This window comes from Seriola aureovittata, chromosome 22 (assembly GCF_021018895.1).
Source record: "Seriola aureovittata isolate HTS-2021-v1 ecotype China chromosome 22, ASM2101889v1, whole genome shotgun sequence".
Taxonomy (NCBI): Eukaryota; Metazoa; Chordata; class Actinopteri; order Carangiformes; family Carangidae; genus Seriola; species Seriola aureovittata.
This window is the reverse complement of record NC_079385.1, coordinates 11,357,784-11,373,975: the sequence shown is the minus strand read 5'-3', so window position 1 is coordinate 11,373,975 and position 16,192 is coordinate 11,357,784. Positions and strand designations below refer to the sequence as shown.

Below are 16,192 nucleotides of genomic sequence, written 5' to 3'. Positions count from 1 at the left end.
TTTAAAAAACTAAGCTCAGCTGTAGGCGATGCCTCCTGATGAGTGAGCAACGCCTACAGCTGACCTCATTAACAATGGGGAGCTCCAAAACTAAAGTGAATCAAGTTTTAAATTTTCTCAAAGTCTGTTTTACACCACAAGCAGAACGTCTTGCCATTTGATGCATTTTGATTCACTAGATAGACAATAGAATGCTGCTTATTCATATTCACATTTTTCAGTGTAAACAACAATTTCTTCGTTTTTTCTTTCGTTTTTTGTCTTGCTGTCATCCTCCAAATCACCTCTGATCAAAATCATATTGGTTTCTGGTGCTTCTCATTATCAAAACGGAAGTTACAGGAACAGAAAATGTGTAGCACACTTTGCCAGTTTTGGAAATAATCCATAGAACAAATATAAAAATGTATGACCAGAATGTCACCCAGATTGTTTGTATAGTCAGACCAAACTACATTTAAATTTCAATAAATCATAACTTCAGTAGACACTTCACTGCACTTTCTTCGTCTCTTTCTCACAGTCTGTTGAGCTGCTGCGTCTTTGGGTTGCAGTGCCAGGTACCTGTGAAGTGCAGCGACCTCTGTGCTCACAACCATCTGGTCCTGACTTAAAAACACCAACGCACACTGTGTCTGAGTTTGTGACATTACCGGGTGGTACTTCATTCCAGACATGCTCAAAAGATCAGAGGAGTAAAGACACATGTAGCCCGCGGGAAACCGTGAACTGCTGGACCAAGTTCTGCAAAAAATTACTTCATTTTAGATCCCAAATGTTCTTGAGTGATTATGTCAGTGGATAGCAATTTGCCCTGAGTGCTGACGCCCCTGACAATGGCTTCAGTGTAAAGTAAAAAAAAAAAAAAAAAAAAAAAAAGAGTCAAACTGGCTTTCTCTTAGTCTGTTTTCCACTGCTGCTGATCTGTGAAAGAATCCTTTCTTTCTTTCTGCGTATCAAACATGTTCAGTCATTATGTGACAAACTTGGTATGGCTCACTTCACCGCCCTGCTCCTGTAGTAAACAAATCCATTCTCATGTGTCTCGACACCTGTCACCATCGGCTATTTTTGATGTTTTGGACGTATGTTATTTCTGTGTTGGCCTATAAATATCATTCTTCAGGCTTCACAGTATTTTATCCCTCACATTGACAGGAAAGTAACGTATCTTGGGTACTTTTGAAGGAAAATTACAAATGTGAACATTTCATTTTTCTTATCAGCTAATCTCCATGATGGTTGTCTTTAAGTCTGGTCACCTTATTTGTGATGAAGAAAATAAAAAAATGAGGCTCTCCTTGTGAAATAATAATAAATCTGACCAGTTCTCAGAGCGGCATAAACTGTGGAGAGACAAGAAGGCTGTTGTTAAAAGGATTTGGCTTCTTCAGAGCTTTTCTCTCTCCTTGCACCAAAGCCAAAGGCTTGAAAATCGTGGACTTTGTCACCAAAATAGTTCACAAAGTGGATGAATTAGAGATTATTAGTGAAAAGGAGGAAAAGTGCAGGGTTTAGTTCTTCAAATAGAAAGGCTTAGGGTTTAATCTGAGAGCAAAACCACTTAGAATATGTGGGATTGAGCGTTTATGAATATGAAAAATACATGTTATTTGAGGACAAAGCACCACTTGGGGACAACTTTACAGCGAATCTTGTGGCAGCTCTTCATTTAGGTGACTGATGAGCTGTTATGCTAATGCTACACCACTGCCCTCTGCAGGATATATTAACAACAACAAACCTCTACTTTTCCTATATATTGGCATGATTAAAAAAAAAAAAAAGGTACTTCATCTTAAATCTGAAAAGTGAATTCATCAAATTATTCCATGTCATTTGTGTATTACCTTGCATTTTCTATCTTGCCATACTCTTCAATACAACTGCATATGGACACACTCATAAGAGACAAATAAAAACGTCCTGCAGCAGCTCGACATGAAGCCAGAGAACAGCAAGAGTCTCCTATCAGAGCTCAAAACTGATTTTAGGTCATGTCATGCTACATCATGTCCTGCGTACTTGCAGACAGAGACTAAGTGCTTTCCGCTTGCACACATCCTCCGCTTTTGTGGAGGCTGGATGTGCAGACACAGGGAGAATCACTGATACAAAGCTGTAATTACTTTGTGGGATACTGTTAATTTGATTTAGGGAATTCAGCCACCGCCTGAAATCAAGGGAGGCTTTTGTAGATTTCCCAGTTGGGATCGGCTTCATTAGACAAGAGTGGATCTCTGGGGGAATTCGGCTGTTTAAACGAAAAAAGGGTCGGAGGAAGACCACCAAGGCTCCTCAGTTTTGAGTAGAGGTGCAGGGTTTCTTCACCTCAGAGCCGTGACCTCCGGACCTGCTCACCTGTCTTTCGTGTCATTCTGCCTTTTTCTCTTTTCCAATCCCCTTGTCTGGGAGAGGTGAAGTCAACTGGCACCCAGCCTCGTGGGCCAGCCCCCCACCCCCACCCACACCCCCACCCACCCTGGCTAACACTTCGAGCGTGCCGCAGTGCAGCTCGCCTCAAAGTCACCGAGGGGGCCTGAGGAATGAATGAATGAATGAGGTTTGAGTCTCATCCACTGGCATAGACTTCCACACATTACTTGCGAATGATTGAGAGAACTGTTTGATTATGGTTCAATGTTGAGCAAACACTGCTGAAGTCAGGTTTTCAAACATAAAAGGTCTCTGAACTATATATTCATTGATCTTTGGCAGTTCTAAGCTTTTTCTTTTTAAATCAATGACTCAACTTTTTGGCAGGTAATAGAAAGATGAATCTACAGCCACCTGTAGTGTAAAGGGAAAATAATCAAAACAGTTTACTCATTTTGGGAAACAACTCAATAAGGCAGAATCAGCTTGATGTGTTACAGTAAGTCATTCTGTCTTAAAATACATTTATATACATACATGAACAATTTTCCAATAAAATTTGACTGATGTTCATCATATATTTTTTTCATTGTGGTTCTTTGTTTAATTAACTCAAGTGCTTCAAAACAAAACAAAACGCTATAAAAAAGCAGACAAACATAAAGGAATACTTTTCGTTTCATTCATTACCATTGCTAGAGAGATGATACATTTTCAGGAGAAGTTTCTACATTCATTTGTCAGTTTTTCTGAACAAGAGGCACAAAGGCAGCGGCCTGAAGTATGTGATGCATCTGATGAGGAATGTGAACAAACTAAAAAGTGCCATAAAAAGGTCCCATGAAATGAAAAAGGGCTCTTCACTAATGTTCTCCTTATGTTGTTGAGTTTCTATCTATCTCTATTTTACCACAACACCTCACTCGTTTGCTGTTTCTACAATTACCAAAATACCAAAGCCCATGTTTCAGGGTCAGAGCAACACGTTCAAACACAGAAGGAAATTGTCATTTTAAAGCTTTTTCATGAGACTTTAAAGGGAAATACGACATAGTTTACAATGTTTTGTATGTGGCATTGAAAAAAAACCAAACTGTGACACGGAACCTCTGTGACAGGAAAACAGTGGATTGAGTGACTTGTGACAGTGAGGTGCTGATACTGTTAACATGTGCAGCTTGGACTTTGGTACGGAGGATCTTCGGCTCAGTTTCGTCCACTGTTCACAGCCTTTGTTGTTCTTGCATTAATGAAATCAGCTTTCCTGTACCCACACTGTCGAGGAAGAACAGAAGTGTTGAGTCTGGATATTATGTTTGTTGTACTGCAGAGATTCTCAGAGCTACTATGTGTAAGATTTGAATGTTTTACGCCCCCCAGTGGTAGTTTCAAAGAAGCTATTGTGACAGACAGTGATGCACACAGCTACCAGGTGGATAAACTAGTGAATTAAATACCTGAGAAATCAGTTTTATAAATTCAATGTTGCTATGACGCAGTCCTGCTCATGGATTTGAAATTTCTCACTATGGTCCGAATACAACCACAGACAATCTAAGAGTTAGATGTGTCACAGTAAACATCTGCTGAATTTCTACCTTCTAAATATCCTGTACAGCAGTACATCATTAGTGTAACAAACAATGCTATCTAGTGTTTTAACACACACATCAACAAGTAGAGCCATGCTTTAGATACTACTTGTCAAATCCAACCTTATAACGCAACCTGGCACCAATCTAGTCACAACATATCTCAATGTGATGTTATGTTATGTTATGTTATGCTATGCTAAGCTATGCTATGCTAAGACAGGCAGCTAACTGTGTCAGCTAAAATAACCAACTAAATCTCCTAGACCTAAAACAAATCGTTTACCAGTACTGTCCATGCAAAAACAAAAATGTTTATTAAAGTTTCTGATGCTCGTGTGCAAAAACTCTAACATCGAAGAGGCTGCAAGATTCTATGCAGACTGAATGGAAACATGCTTCGAGCATCATCTGTAAGACGTCTCCAGCTATGCTGATTATGTGCAGACAACAAGGACAATGAATTAGACAGAGGAAACCCACATGACTGTCTATTATCCATTTGGAAAGCATGTGTGTTACTGTAATTTACTACATGGATAAGAACCCACCTTCTTGTAGGCACCATGGAGATCTCTGTGTTTCCACATGGTGTGCAGCACAACACACGCAGCCTGACCCGCTCTGGTTGGTCCATAACTAGGACGCAGAGAGGTGAAATTATTCTGTCCTATATACATATTGTATGAACATATAATATAGGTACATATAACTGCATATTAGAGGCCAGAGGTGTTTTGCTTTTAGACAAAATCTCTCTGAACTGAGAGGTGTACCTGCTGTAAACTGAGGAACATAGATACCACAGTGGTAGGATGACTAACCCATTGTCTTTGCTGCTGATGTTGATGACCTTTGGGAGGGCTCCCTGGTTGACGATGGCTCTGACATGCTGCGAGTCGCTCTGACTCAGGTTAATCAGGATGTGACAGAGACAAACCGTCACCTCCGTCGGCAGGTCGGTGCCGGTGTCGTCGTTGGGCAGCATCTCCACCAACTCCGGTAACACCTGCTTCACTTCAGGAGGAAGAAACACAGAAATTGATATACATATATATTTAAAGTGTTAAAAATGCAAATTAAAAAAGGTCAAGTTAGCGGTTCAAATTCTTTGAGAAAAATAACAAAATGACAAAATATCTTGTGGTTCGAATGGAAAGCTACCGATGTCGGAGTGCACTTCCTGGTAGCGAGAGAAGTTTCTTATTAGAGAAATGGCTGTCCTCTTCACGTCACCCTCTCCCTCCTGTAACATCTTCTTGACTTGCTGAAGACCATTTTCCCGCTGAACAATGGTGAAAGCGATGGCTTCAGACACCTGCAAGACCACAAGAGAAAATACTCAAAACATGTGTCATATATATTGCTATCACCATGCCTTTCAAACAATCAATCTGTATCCACATGCACAAGTGAAATAATTACTTGATTACCAGTAATTCATTAGTCACAGAAAATTCAATCAATTAATTAATCATTTAGGTCATTTATCAATTAAAAATCTCAAACATTAGCTGACTGCACTCTCAAATGCAAATGAAGTGCCTCCTTTTCTGAATTGTGCAGCGTTGTAAAATAAAAGTTGAAACTTTTCTTTCCCTGAAAGAAATTCTGCTCACCACCAAGAGCAGAATATGCAGAAACACTCAAACCATGCAAAAATAAGTTTTGGTATTTAACTATTCCCTACAGATCAAACAGACACAAAGCCATTATTTTGGTGCTTGAACAGAGCAAACAATTTTAAGACATCACTTTGAATTCTGCAAACTTGCAATGAGAATTTTTGAAAATATTATTATTTATCATAATAACTGATGGAATAACTGATAATTCATTATCCCTGCCACAATCCTGAGAGAACAGCTTCAGTCTAACTAATGCAAACTTACAGTATCATCTAGTATTCTACACTATTTGTCATCTAAATTATGTACCACCTCTGACCCACAACTAAAGCATTAAATCCAAATATGCCTTGAACTAATATACAGAACCCTAACAGCTCCTTCTCTCTATGAAACATCTGTGCCGTCTTACCGCTCCGTTCCCGGCTGTGATGTTCTGCAGAGCTCCGATGGCGGCCTCCTGGGTGTAGTGGCGCGCACTGCGGGCGATCAGTGACATGTACATGCGGACAGTGATGGCGCTCCATAGCCACTCTATCCCACGGGGGTTAGCCTTCTCCTCCAGCAGAGGGCTCCGTCGCTCCAGACACTGGGAAGAAACAAGTGACGAGCTGCAGCTTCCACATGGGTTCACTGGGTTCATACTGACAACAGGAGGCGGCTATAACTCAGCAGGTTAACAATGAATGATGTCTCGCTCTCATCGTGTGTGTGTGTGTGTGTGTGTGTGTGTGTGTGTGTGTGTGTGTGTGTGTATGTGTCTGTAGGAATTTTAAGTGTACTTAACCAGAGCTTCAATGCCATTTTGCAACATCATCATACTTGAAACACATAATTATAAAGAATTCACACTGCAGCAGCTGAGTAGCTGCAATGCAGATGATTGTTTACAGTAATGGGCATGCAATGACATATGAGGATTATTTAACTAAAATACTTTCTCCTAACTGTAATCCTGTATCCCTGCATCTATTTTTGTATCTATCTTGTTACATGCTAAATATACATATGTAAAAATGAGTATCAGTACATCAAAATCCCTCTCCTTTGTCCTGCTGGAAAACATTCAAATATTTTTGATGAATCTTGTTGAACCCAGGCGTGTATATTTAAATATGATCTGGGGTGGCTAGCTCACCCTGCCTGTTGTGTAAAACCACACTTGACTGTTAGCTTGTGAGTGAGTCATAGTAGCTCGCAGAGTAAAATAATAGTTGAAGGTGTGTGTCTGGATCTCAGTTAGCAAAAACCTTGCTTAGAGTAAGGGAAATCTTAATGCTTCAAACATACAACCTTTTAGCAACGGTTTGGTGAGGAAGGGCTCGACTGGCCTTCACGACCTGAACTCAAACATCTAGCACCTTTGGGTTGAGTTTGAATGTACAAAGGGAGTCATAAGTCTTATCAGCTAACATCAGAGGCCGGCCTCCCTAATCCCCGCTGTCAGATTCCAACAGTGGAAGCTGATATATCAGCTGATAATGCCCATGGCTTTGGAGAGAGATGTCCAGCTATAACATGTGGTGTAATGTTTGAGTGTCCACATACAACTGGTCATTTAAAACTTCATTAAAATAAAGTAGATAGCTGTAGTGAACGTGTTAGCAAACTGTAATTCATTTACACATGGAGCTACATTAGCGTTCATTTGGAGTTGTGTTTCTGTCTGATCACCTGACAGAAGTCCATTATTCATTCACCATCCTTTAAGCTCTGATTTAGTCTCAACAGACTCCTAAGGGAAATAACTGGCTCTTCAGCTGCAAAATGCTCCACTGTGCTCTTTAGCTAGTTGCTCATTTTTGCCTGTCCACTGATACAACAATGACTTTTAAAGCTAAAGGGTTACTGCTAATTCTCTGCTGTCTTGTGACTGCAGGCGACACCTTTCGTATCACATGTAGTCATTGGATAGGAGTCATTGTTCTGATAAAAATATGAAGAGCAGGTGGCACAGACGTACCTGACGAAGCTGGAATGCAACATGTCATGTATGTATTTGCTTGGATGTTTCCCTTCATGCAAATAATGAAAAATAAATACTATTACCTTAAAAAAAAGCAGTTTTACAGGTGATTAAACCTGCAGCAATTCCACAGTTTTCAAAGAATTTCCTGTTAAATATTACACCACATCTTTTGTATTGTCAGTGTGGATTATTGTGTGAAGGGATTACCTCTGTGATCTTGGCACTGCGGTCAGGAAAGCAGCTGACGGTCTTTGGCTTGGGAGACAGGTTTTGCCGAGATTCTCTTAGATCTTGCATGTACTTCTTCGGCAGCTCTGCCTCTATCTGATAAGACAGGTTGTGCAGGATGCAGACGCAGTTCTCTGTGGACTTCAGAGCAAATATACATATGGGATAAATAAATCATATACAGTATGGCATGTTGTTTAATCATGTGCATAGATACAACACACTGAGTTTAGTCCAGTGAGTTTTGCTTTACAATTTAGACCCAAGTGTACAAGAACTATTTATGTTTGGAATTGGATTGTGCCTTTTTTTGAAGCAACAGGATTTATTGGAATGACTGGACATGCACTACAGAACAGGAAAAGTATGGATCAGATACAGTGTGCATCGCATCACAAAATATCTTATACTGTAACAAGTAGCACTTTAGAGCAGTCTGAAGCGACCGTGAAGACGAATGTTATCTCTGGGATGCTCGTCGTTTTCATTTCACCTTGTCATCTGTTTTATGGTCAGCTGTGGTTCTCCGGATGTAGTAGACCAGAGCGTCGATGAGATTCTCACAATCTCTCATTGCTTTCCTGCCATCTGGACCAGCAGAGCTCAGATTTCTGGGAACAGGAACAGTCAGAACATTCAAGGTAATGTGACATTTGTGTGTGTTAATCAGATAAGCAGTTCTCAGTGTCACTCAACCATATTAGTACAGTCAGCAGAGCTCATGACAACAAATTCCCACATTGTAATAAGCCAAAAAAAACAAAATTAAAAAAAAAAACATGTTCATCTCGGGCTGTTCGAAAACCATCTGCAATCATGACAAATTATTTCACGGATTACCACAACCTTTTTTTTTTATGTAATCCAACTTCCCTTGGGAAAAAAATATAAATAAATACAACAATTATCATTCTAACTCCACACAACAGCTTCTTTGATGAAATATAATGAGAGGAACTCATAATTTTTCCCATCCACAGGGGAGCTCAAAAGGGGTTTGAGAACACGATAAGGAGAACTTGATAACGCTGGGCCGGCGAGGACTGAGTGATTTCAGTTCAGCCGAGCGGAGAGAAGAGAGAAATCCATGAATAATTCAGCCTTTGACTCTTTCATCCGGCTATAGTTGCCAGGGGAGCGCCACGTCTGATATCTCCTTCTTTGTAAACAGAGAGACGATACGCGACCGCACAAGAACGCCTCCAAGTAGAAACCGACAAGACGATACATAATCTCTGGACCCACAACAGATAAATTGCCATTTAACACAATCAAATTTGCTGACGAGGCTTAATGAGAAAGCAGCAATTTGATGGTGAAGCCAGTAGTCAATCAACTGACTCCTATCACAAGCAACAAACAGGTATTTCTGACTGTCTGTGATGACTAAACCAGAACATGAGAAACTGGATATTTTCTTTAATCAATCATTATGTTGCCTACTCGCTTTTTGTTTTTTTTATTCCGCTTGTCTTTCCTTGTTGGCACAAACTCAATAAAGTTTTTTTCATCATAAGTCTAAAAGAGCAAAGGTTCCTTCCAATAAAGTGAAGACGGTGCTTCCTGCTTCTCATCAGAGTACAATCCAGACTGGTGATATCGGTTTATACCATGTTCAGCGACTGTTTACTCATAACTCAGCTTGGCAGAGGCTGACGTGTATGTGTATGACTGTAGCTCTGCCAACTGTCAAATCTCGCCCTTTGTAATATCATAAAAGTATTGCCTTATGCTGCACCTTGACCGAGCATGGTCTCGCTTCCTCCATCGGTTTCTCCATATGTGCAAACATACAGTCAAAGTTGTTCATTTGCTTTCAAGCCATGCGGATGAAAAGGTGTTTTTAGTTTGGTATGAGCTGATCAGCTGACACCAGTAGTGGTGTCTGTTCACTCCAGTCTGAGTGTCTAGTTTCAAAGCGGGCGAAGAAGCCTACCGCAGGCAGCCTGTAGCATAGTGGAAAACATCAGCATCAGCGAGGAGCTCGTCCTTTGGGTTCTCGCCTTCAGAAATGCCTGAGCTGGGCACGATGACTGACTGGGTGAGGACGGGTAAGGCTTCTCTGGTGAGACGCTCCTTCAAAATGTCATGAGAGGAGAGGTTCCACAACAGACCTACGAGTTAGATGGAAATCTACTTTATTATTTTGCAAAGACATTTTTTTCAAAAGTAGACATGATATGGTTTTGGTTTTAAACACATGAGCTCCGATTTATGTAGCGAAGTCAAAAAAAAAAAAAAAAACTGACCAGTAAGTTGTCGTCTGGTCTCAGTATCGCGGCTGCTCTTCAGTGCACCTAAAATGGTGATCAAGCCACCGCTTTCCTTCACCTCCATCTTGTTCTCGCTGCTCTGGTAAACGACATTACGCAGCGCCCCAGCGGCGACACGTTGCACCTCCTCATTGTCGCTTTGGAGGAGCTGCAGGAGCTTTCCAATTCCACGGAGATAGTACACCTGGAAAACAAGAGCGCACTACTGACTGACAGACGCAGACGTGACATAGTGTATGTAAGCCAAGACATTCAGAAAATTGTTATTTGATTTACCCTGGCCACGTTATTTAACAACACACCCTCCCTGACTGAACCTAAGTAGTAGTAGTAGTAGGTAGTAGTTTGACATCCTCTTAGCATGTTCTCCTAAAAATTACATTCCGAATTTTGGAAAACTAGGACAGATATTGGAATATAAACTGCTCAAACAGAAAGGTACAAAAAACAAAGTGTTATTGATTGCTGACAAATTCTATTTTCAAATACTGTAAAATGATCCCATACACTGCATGTGATTAAACATACCATCTTTTTAGCATCTGCGCTGTTGAAACATTGATTCTGTATGTGGCTGGCCGCACAGATCAGCGTCTCCTCGTTATCCTGGGTCAACAGGTTCACGGCCCTCTCCAGCGTCATCTCCGGAGGCTTGTTCTCCGACTTCCTGCGTGAAGAAGACAAGACGTTAATGAGAGAACGTACAGTCAAGAATACTGTTCATGGCCAGGATCATACTCATGATCTTACGGTGTCATGGCGGTCTGTGCCGGTATCTGCTGGATGGGGAGTTCCACCTCCATCTGCCCTCCCATGTCCACCACCATGCTGCTGACGGAGGCCGGGTATGAATTCAGTCTGCGGGGCCTCTGGCCTTCCCTCCTGACCTGAGAGAACCATGACAGCCCTTCGTCGGGCTGAACAGCACCAAGCACCATATCACCGCTTCTTCCCTGCACGGTGGGTACCTCCTGTTTGACCACAGTTTGGTTATGGATCCAGGGAGAGCCATATTGACCACTTTCCTGAAATGCTGCATGTGCAAACACAGACTGCTGCCCCGCCGTCTGTCTCAGTGACCTGTGGTGGAAGCTCCCGTGTGTAGGTGTGGATGAAAGCGGCCGCGTGACACGTGGCGCTTCTGAGAAGGCGTAGCGCCGAAATGAATCCAACCCGGATGAGTGGTCCAGCAGAGGGCCCGCCCTGTGTGAGTGACTGGGTCCCGGGAGGGTGCACGTCCCAAAGCGGTAGGTGCTATAATTGAAGCGGCTGCGAGGTAATTCTGGGCTCGGAGGTGGGGACACTTCCACCCTCCTGGACGGTCTCTGCACACGGCTGCTTGAAAGAGACTGGTTGTTGACGGCCCAGCCATTCATCTGTGAAAAAAAACAAAACCCAATCTGCACTTTAATACACTGTGACCTATTTATTCTGCGATTCTCACTTTCAATTTTCTCTGGAAGGACTTTAAATTTACAGAGCTTAAGAGTCCAAATGTAACTGTGTAAAAGGTCTTTATGATGCTGAATGGAGTTATTTTGAGTTATATAATAAATTAAAGTCTGTGGAGGCCCATTCAGTCCCAATGTATTTATGTATTTATAATTCAGAGCCTGTATACAAAACAATCTCTTACACTGTGTGGTATCAGAAAATGTATATTATATAATAAGATTATGATGTAGTTTTTTTATGTAAATTGCCGTGGACAACCCTTCTTCTTTAAAGATAAACAGTAAGTGCTTTTAGTTACATCTATATTGGATCCTGGCACCAACCAACCTACCAAATGTAGTAAAATGTTATGAGCCAAGTCAAAAATATAACTGGATACAGCAATAAATAACTGTTGTTAGTTAGATAATTAAAATGGAGTTTCAAAATAAAACACAAATGTTTATACTTTTCCTTTAATCTTCAGTCATCAAGAGCAAAAAGCTTCTTCTGTTATTCTCTCATCAGCTACTAGTTGACCTACTGTGCTAACGTGCCAGAGAGAGCCGTTGAGGAGGACGAATGCGTGACATATTCATCACTTTCGTGCATGTCACACAGCTGACCCGATTAAATGCGTCGTTGCATGTAAATACCAGAACGTACTGAATCACATCCCGGGTGAACAGTTGTTTCCAAAATGTTGAAATGAAAAAAACGTGTGTATGTAACAGCAGCTACCGGTGAAAGGTCATAAATCATGATGTCAAGCAAAAGTAAGAACGGAAAGATTTGTTTGATATCAGGAGACTATGAACGTAAAGCAGCTGCAGACCATTTGACTACATTCAAATTGTGGTAACTCGTGATAAGCCTCTTAGAGTCAGTGCAGGTACAAAACTCATATGTTGAACTGGCTGCAGGAACTAGAGCGCCTCCAAAGATCAGATCAGATCGGTTTTAGCAGGAAAAATGAGAGAGGAACCTTTAAGTTACACAGGAGGAAGAAGATGATAAATGTCACTGCATCACTTTGTGTGTTTGTGGATGCATGAGTGATGAAAGAGGTCCCTTACCTTCATGTTTGGTAAAAGTCCATCTATAGCATCAAAGCTATTTGTTGTGTGTTTCTGTAAATGGAAACCTCCTGAAACAAGTGGAAGAGGTTTTTGTTAGAGTACAGTTTCACACTGTAATCACCTAAATGCATGTCAACACTAACACTAAGCACAAACGTTTACACTGTGGGTGCTGCCGGAGTGGACGAGGACGAGAGGAGGAAAACACAAGTGAGGTTTAAAAAAGATCAAACACATACTTTAAGTTTTGTCTATATTGTTTATGTTTATCATTAATTGATTTAATTGACATACATTTCTCATATGTACAATATAAAGTAAATCTCCCCAAAGGCCCAACAGAAATGATTATTCATTCCTTTAACTATTTCTGGACATTACATTCCCTCAGTTTAGCATTACAGGATATCAAATAACAACGGGACCATACTAGGTAATTTAGAATAAGTGTAACATGAGTATATTGTTATGTAGCGCTGGAACTATTTTCTATTTTCTGACCTTTTATAACCATACTATTAATCAATTTATGAAGCAAACACGTGGCAGATTAACTGATAATAAAGATAAACATTAGTTCGCGGCCATATTAAATATGTGATTATTACTTTTTCTAATTTAAAAAAAAATGCAGTATTCATTATATTACTGTTCTTGTCACTGGTTAGTCTTAGGTGGATAAAAGCATGTGGTCTAAAGTATCTCACACACTTTCTTTAGCTCAGGAATTTTATCTGTCACTCAAGGAATCCTCTTTTAAAATAAACTCGTCAGTCAGACTCTTAGGCCAACGTGCTAAATCATCTTATGCAAATTCATATCACAGGCTGATTAAATAGCAGTGACAAGATCTTTCACCGAGTCAATGCAGACGTGAAAACATAATTAGTTTTTGGTTGATGACTGACTGGAGTTCATATAGATGACTCATCCGCATCCACCGATTCCCAGGAATAAGGGCCTAACCTCCTGAAAAGCTGGGAAGTGGGTGAAATAACAAACTGGAGCTCTGTCAGCCGTCACGTCCAGCAGCCTTAAGGCAAATATATGAAACTGCAGGAACCTGTCGGGCAAGTAAACTACTACGTAGCATGCATTGCTGTCACAGAAAAATGCCTGTATTAACCCTAAATGATAGTAGACTTCCAGCAGGCTACACTTAAAACACAAAGCATATCCTCTGGATAGCAACGGCCTCTAACTGGCAGTCTAACAGGAGGCCTGGGGCAGTGCTCCCAACCTGAGGATCAAGACCCCCAAGGGTGGTCACAAGATAATTAAAGTCACAGAACAGAAGACAAACATTGTTCTGCTACTCAAATTCAGATAAATTTCCCCGTGATTTTTCTATAATCTTTGTATGTAAAACACTACATTGTTTCCTGTCTTCAGGCCTATAAACAGCTGAAATTAAAAAATATGAGAGGTTTTATTATAGAAATTCCCCCTTTGATTAAGCTGCTCACAACTTATAAACATATTCAAGGATGGGTTGAAGGGTGAGGAAGGGTTGAAAGCAGACGATGCTTCATTTAAAGCCATAAAATGCTGGGAATTATTGTTTAATAGTGAGGTTCAATTGTCTAACACAGTGGTTCACAAGATAACTTTAAAAAACTGATGTAATCTAAGAGAGATAATTATCCTTTGTTGTCAATATGAATAGTGGGAGGGGGGCAACTGAATGCCCTTGGTCTCCAGAGTCTACCACCCACAGTATAAACCATTATGAATGTTCATCTTGTTGAGGATACCTGTGTAAACTATCTGAGAGCCTCTCGTGAGGTGTTGTGTAATCTGTGTCGAGCCACACGTTGATCACAGTCATAGAAGAAAACTTAAAAACATTTTACCATTTGACACAGTCCTCCTCGCCTTCCGCGCCAGAGTGAGCTGAACTTGCTGATGAACACGCAGACTCCGGTCGTTTGAATCATGTTTCGCCGAGGATCTTGCAGTCGGCTCGGCCGGCAGAGCCAGACTGGTGTCATCCAGCACGAAAGAGTCCAGAGCAGGTAACGCTGATTTAAAAAACACCTCTTCCATTGTGGACAGATCCACAAAAAAAAGAAGAAGAAAAAAAAAAATCCCTTGCGAGTTCAGGCCGGTCGCTTCATTAAGCTGGACAGGTGCTGTTCCTGTGTGAATGTGTAGTCCTGCTTTGTTGTCCCTCAGATCTCTCAGGTGGGTCGACCGACGTACTGCCAATGCGGAGGGCGGGGCTAGAGGCGACGCACCTGAGGTGTCAGGTGTCGCTGGTACAACCTGTGTGGAATGTATAAGTATATTTGCTGAAGTACTACTGCATAGTCCACGTTATTTAACTGTTTTCACTTTCTACGACTGTTGCACTTTACCACACTGCATTTTAAGGGGGGACTAGTGTACAAACTCCACTAACTGTAGTTTAACTATAGCTTTAACTATAAAATAGCAGTTTTTACACACTTTGATTTTTTCAGTGGATGAAACAATTATACAAACAAGATTTTACCTGTTAATTACTAAACTTTGGAAGTGCCTCTTGTTACCGTTTGACAGGACCAAGCTATCTGTTTCTTCCAGACCTTTCTGCTGACCTATGCTAAGCAGCTGCTAACTCCAGCCTTACTATATTAAATGGACAGATGTAAGAGTCAAAATGTTAAATTATTGCTTTAAAACTAGCTCCACATTGATCAGGTAGAACAAAATGTTTACACATTTACTAGGCCTACATTTACAGTACAATTTGTTATTAACTTTTGTACTTTTACTTAACTAAAATTGTGATAGCACAATATTGACCTGTATTGGAGTATTATTAAACTGTATTACTACATTTACTTAAGTATAGGATCCGTCTGAATACTTCTCCAACCCCTTATTATTATTTTGTTCATAAACATACCAAATATTATCTACTGATACTGACTTATGTATCAATTACTTCGGTGACCCCACATAGTGATGAGTATGCAAAAGACATCTTTGAGAGTGGATCGTTCTCTGTTTGATCAGTTTCCCACACTGGACCACAGCACAGCTCTCTTGGCTTGAGTTGTGAGGAGAAACTGCTGCCAATTGCAACGCCAGTGAATTTCCAGGGAGAGGAACTTTATACAAGTTGTGAAGTGTAATTTGAGCAACTTTTATAGCCATGAATTTTACCTCTAATCACTATCAGACATTTATGATGGAGTCTGTTTTTATTTGGCAATAAGTCTCCACAATGGCTCTTTGTTGCTGTTGACACTGCGCTACAGGCGGCTGCCCAGCCTGTTTGATTCCCAGATGAGAACAAAGACCAACTTCTTTGTCATTATCTTCTATTGTTAAGATATTACAATATATTCAGGTACTTCCAAACAAACCTGGATTTGTGTAAATATAAGGGCTTCAGGGTTAAACTGGTCTTGAATCTGGTCCCAGAGTCAAAATGTAGTTTTATGGCCCCCGTCATTTGATACTGGGCAAAGTGTCTAACCCAAAAACATCGGCTAATAAATGTATAACATTACAGAGGTTAATCCCTGCTGAGATTGGAGGGTGTGGGTGAGAAATGGCCCACATTTTTACCGCAGGGCCATATAATAGCAGGTTAATCTGGCCATAACTCCAAATCTATTAATAC

At 40.7% G+C, this 16,192-nt stretch overlaps 1 protein-coding gene across 1 annotated transcript; it reads right to left on the bottom strand.

Annotated features, from left to right (window-relative positions):
• Positions 1–2,793: 2,793 nt before the first annotated feature.
• Positions 2,794–14,754, bottom strand: pkp2 (plakophilin 2). Its single transcript, XM_056367023.1, has 13 exons — positions 14,433–14,754; positions 12,577–12,647; positions 10,817–11,442; positions 10,595–10,733; positions 10,043–10,250; positions 9,730–9,907; positions 8,287–8,404; positions 7,773–7,934; positions 6,009–6,185; positions 5,133–5,286; positions 4,793–4,985; positions 4,520–4,607; positions 2,794–3,651 (listed from the first exon to the last, which is right to left on the bottom strand). The coding sequence occupies exons 1-13, from the start codon at positions 14,623–14,625 to the stop codon at positions 3,583–3,585; spliced, it is 2,376 nt and encodes a 791-aa protein (XP_056222998.1). The 5' UTR covers positions 14,626–14,754; the 3' UTR covers positions 2,794–3,582.
• Positions 14,755–16,192: the final 1,438 nt, after the last annotated feature.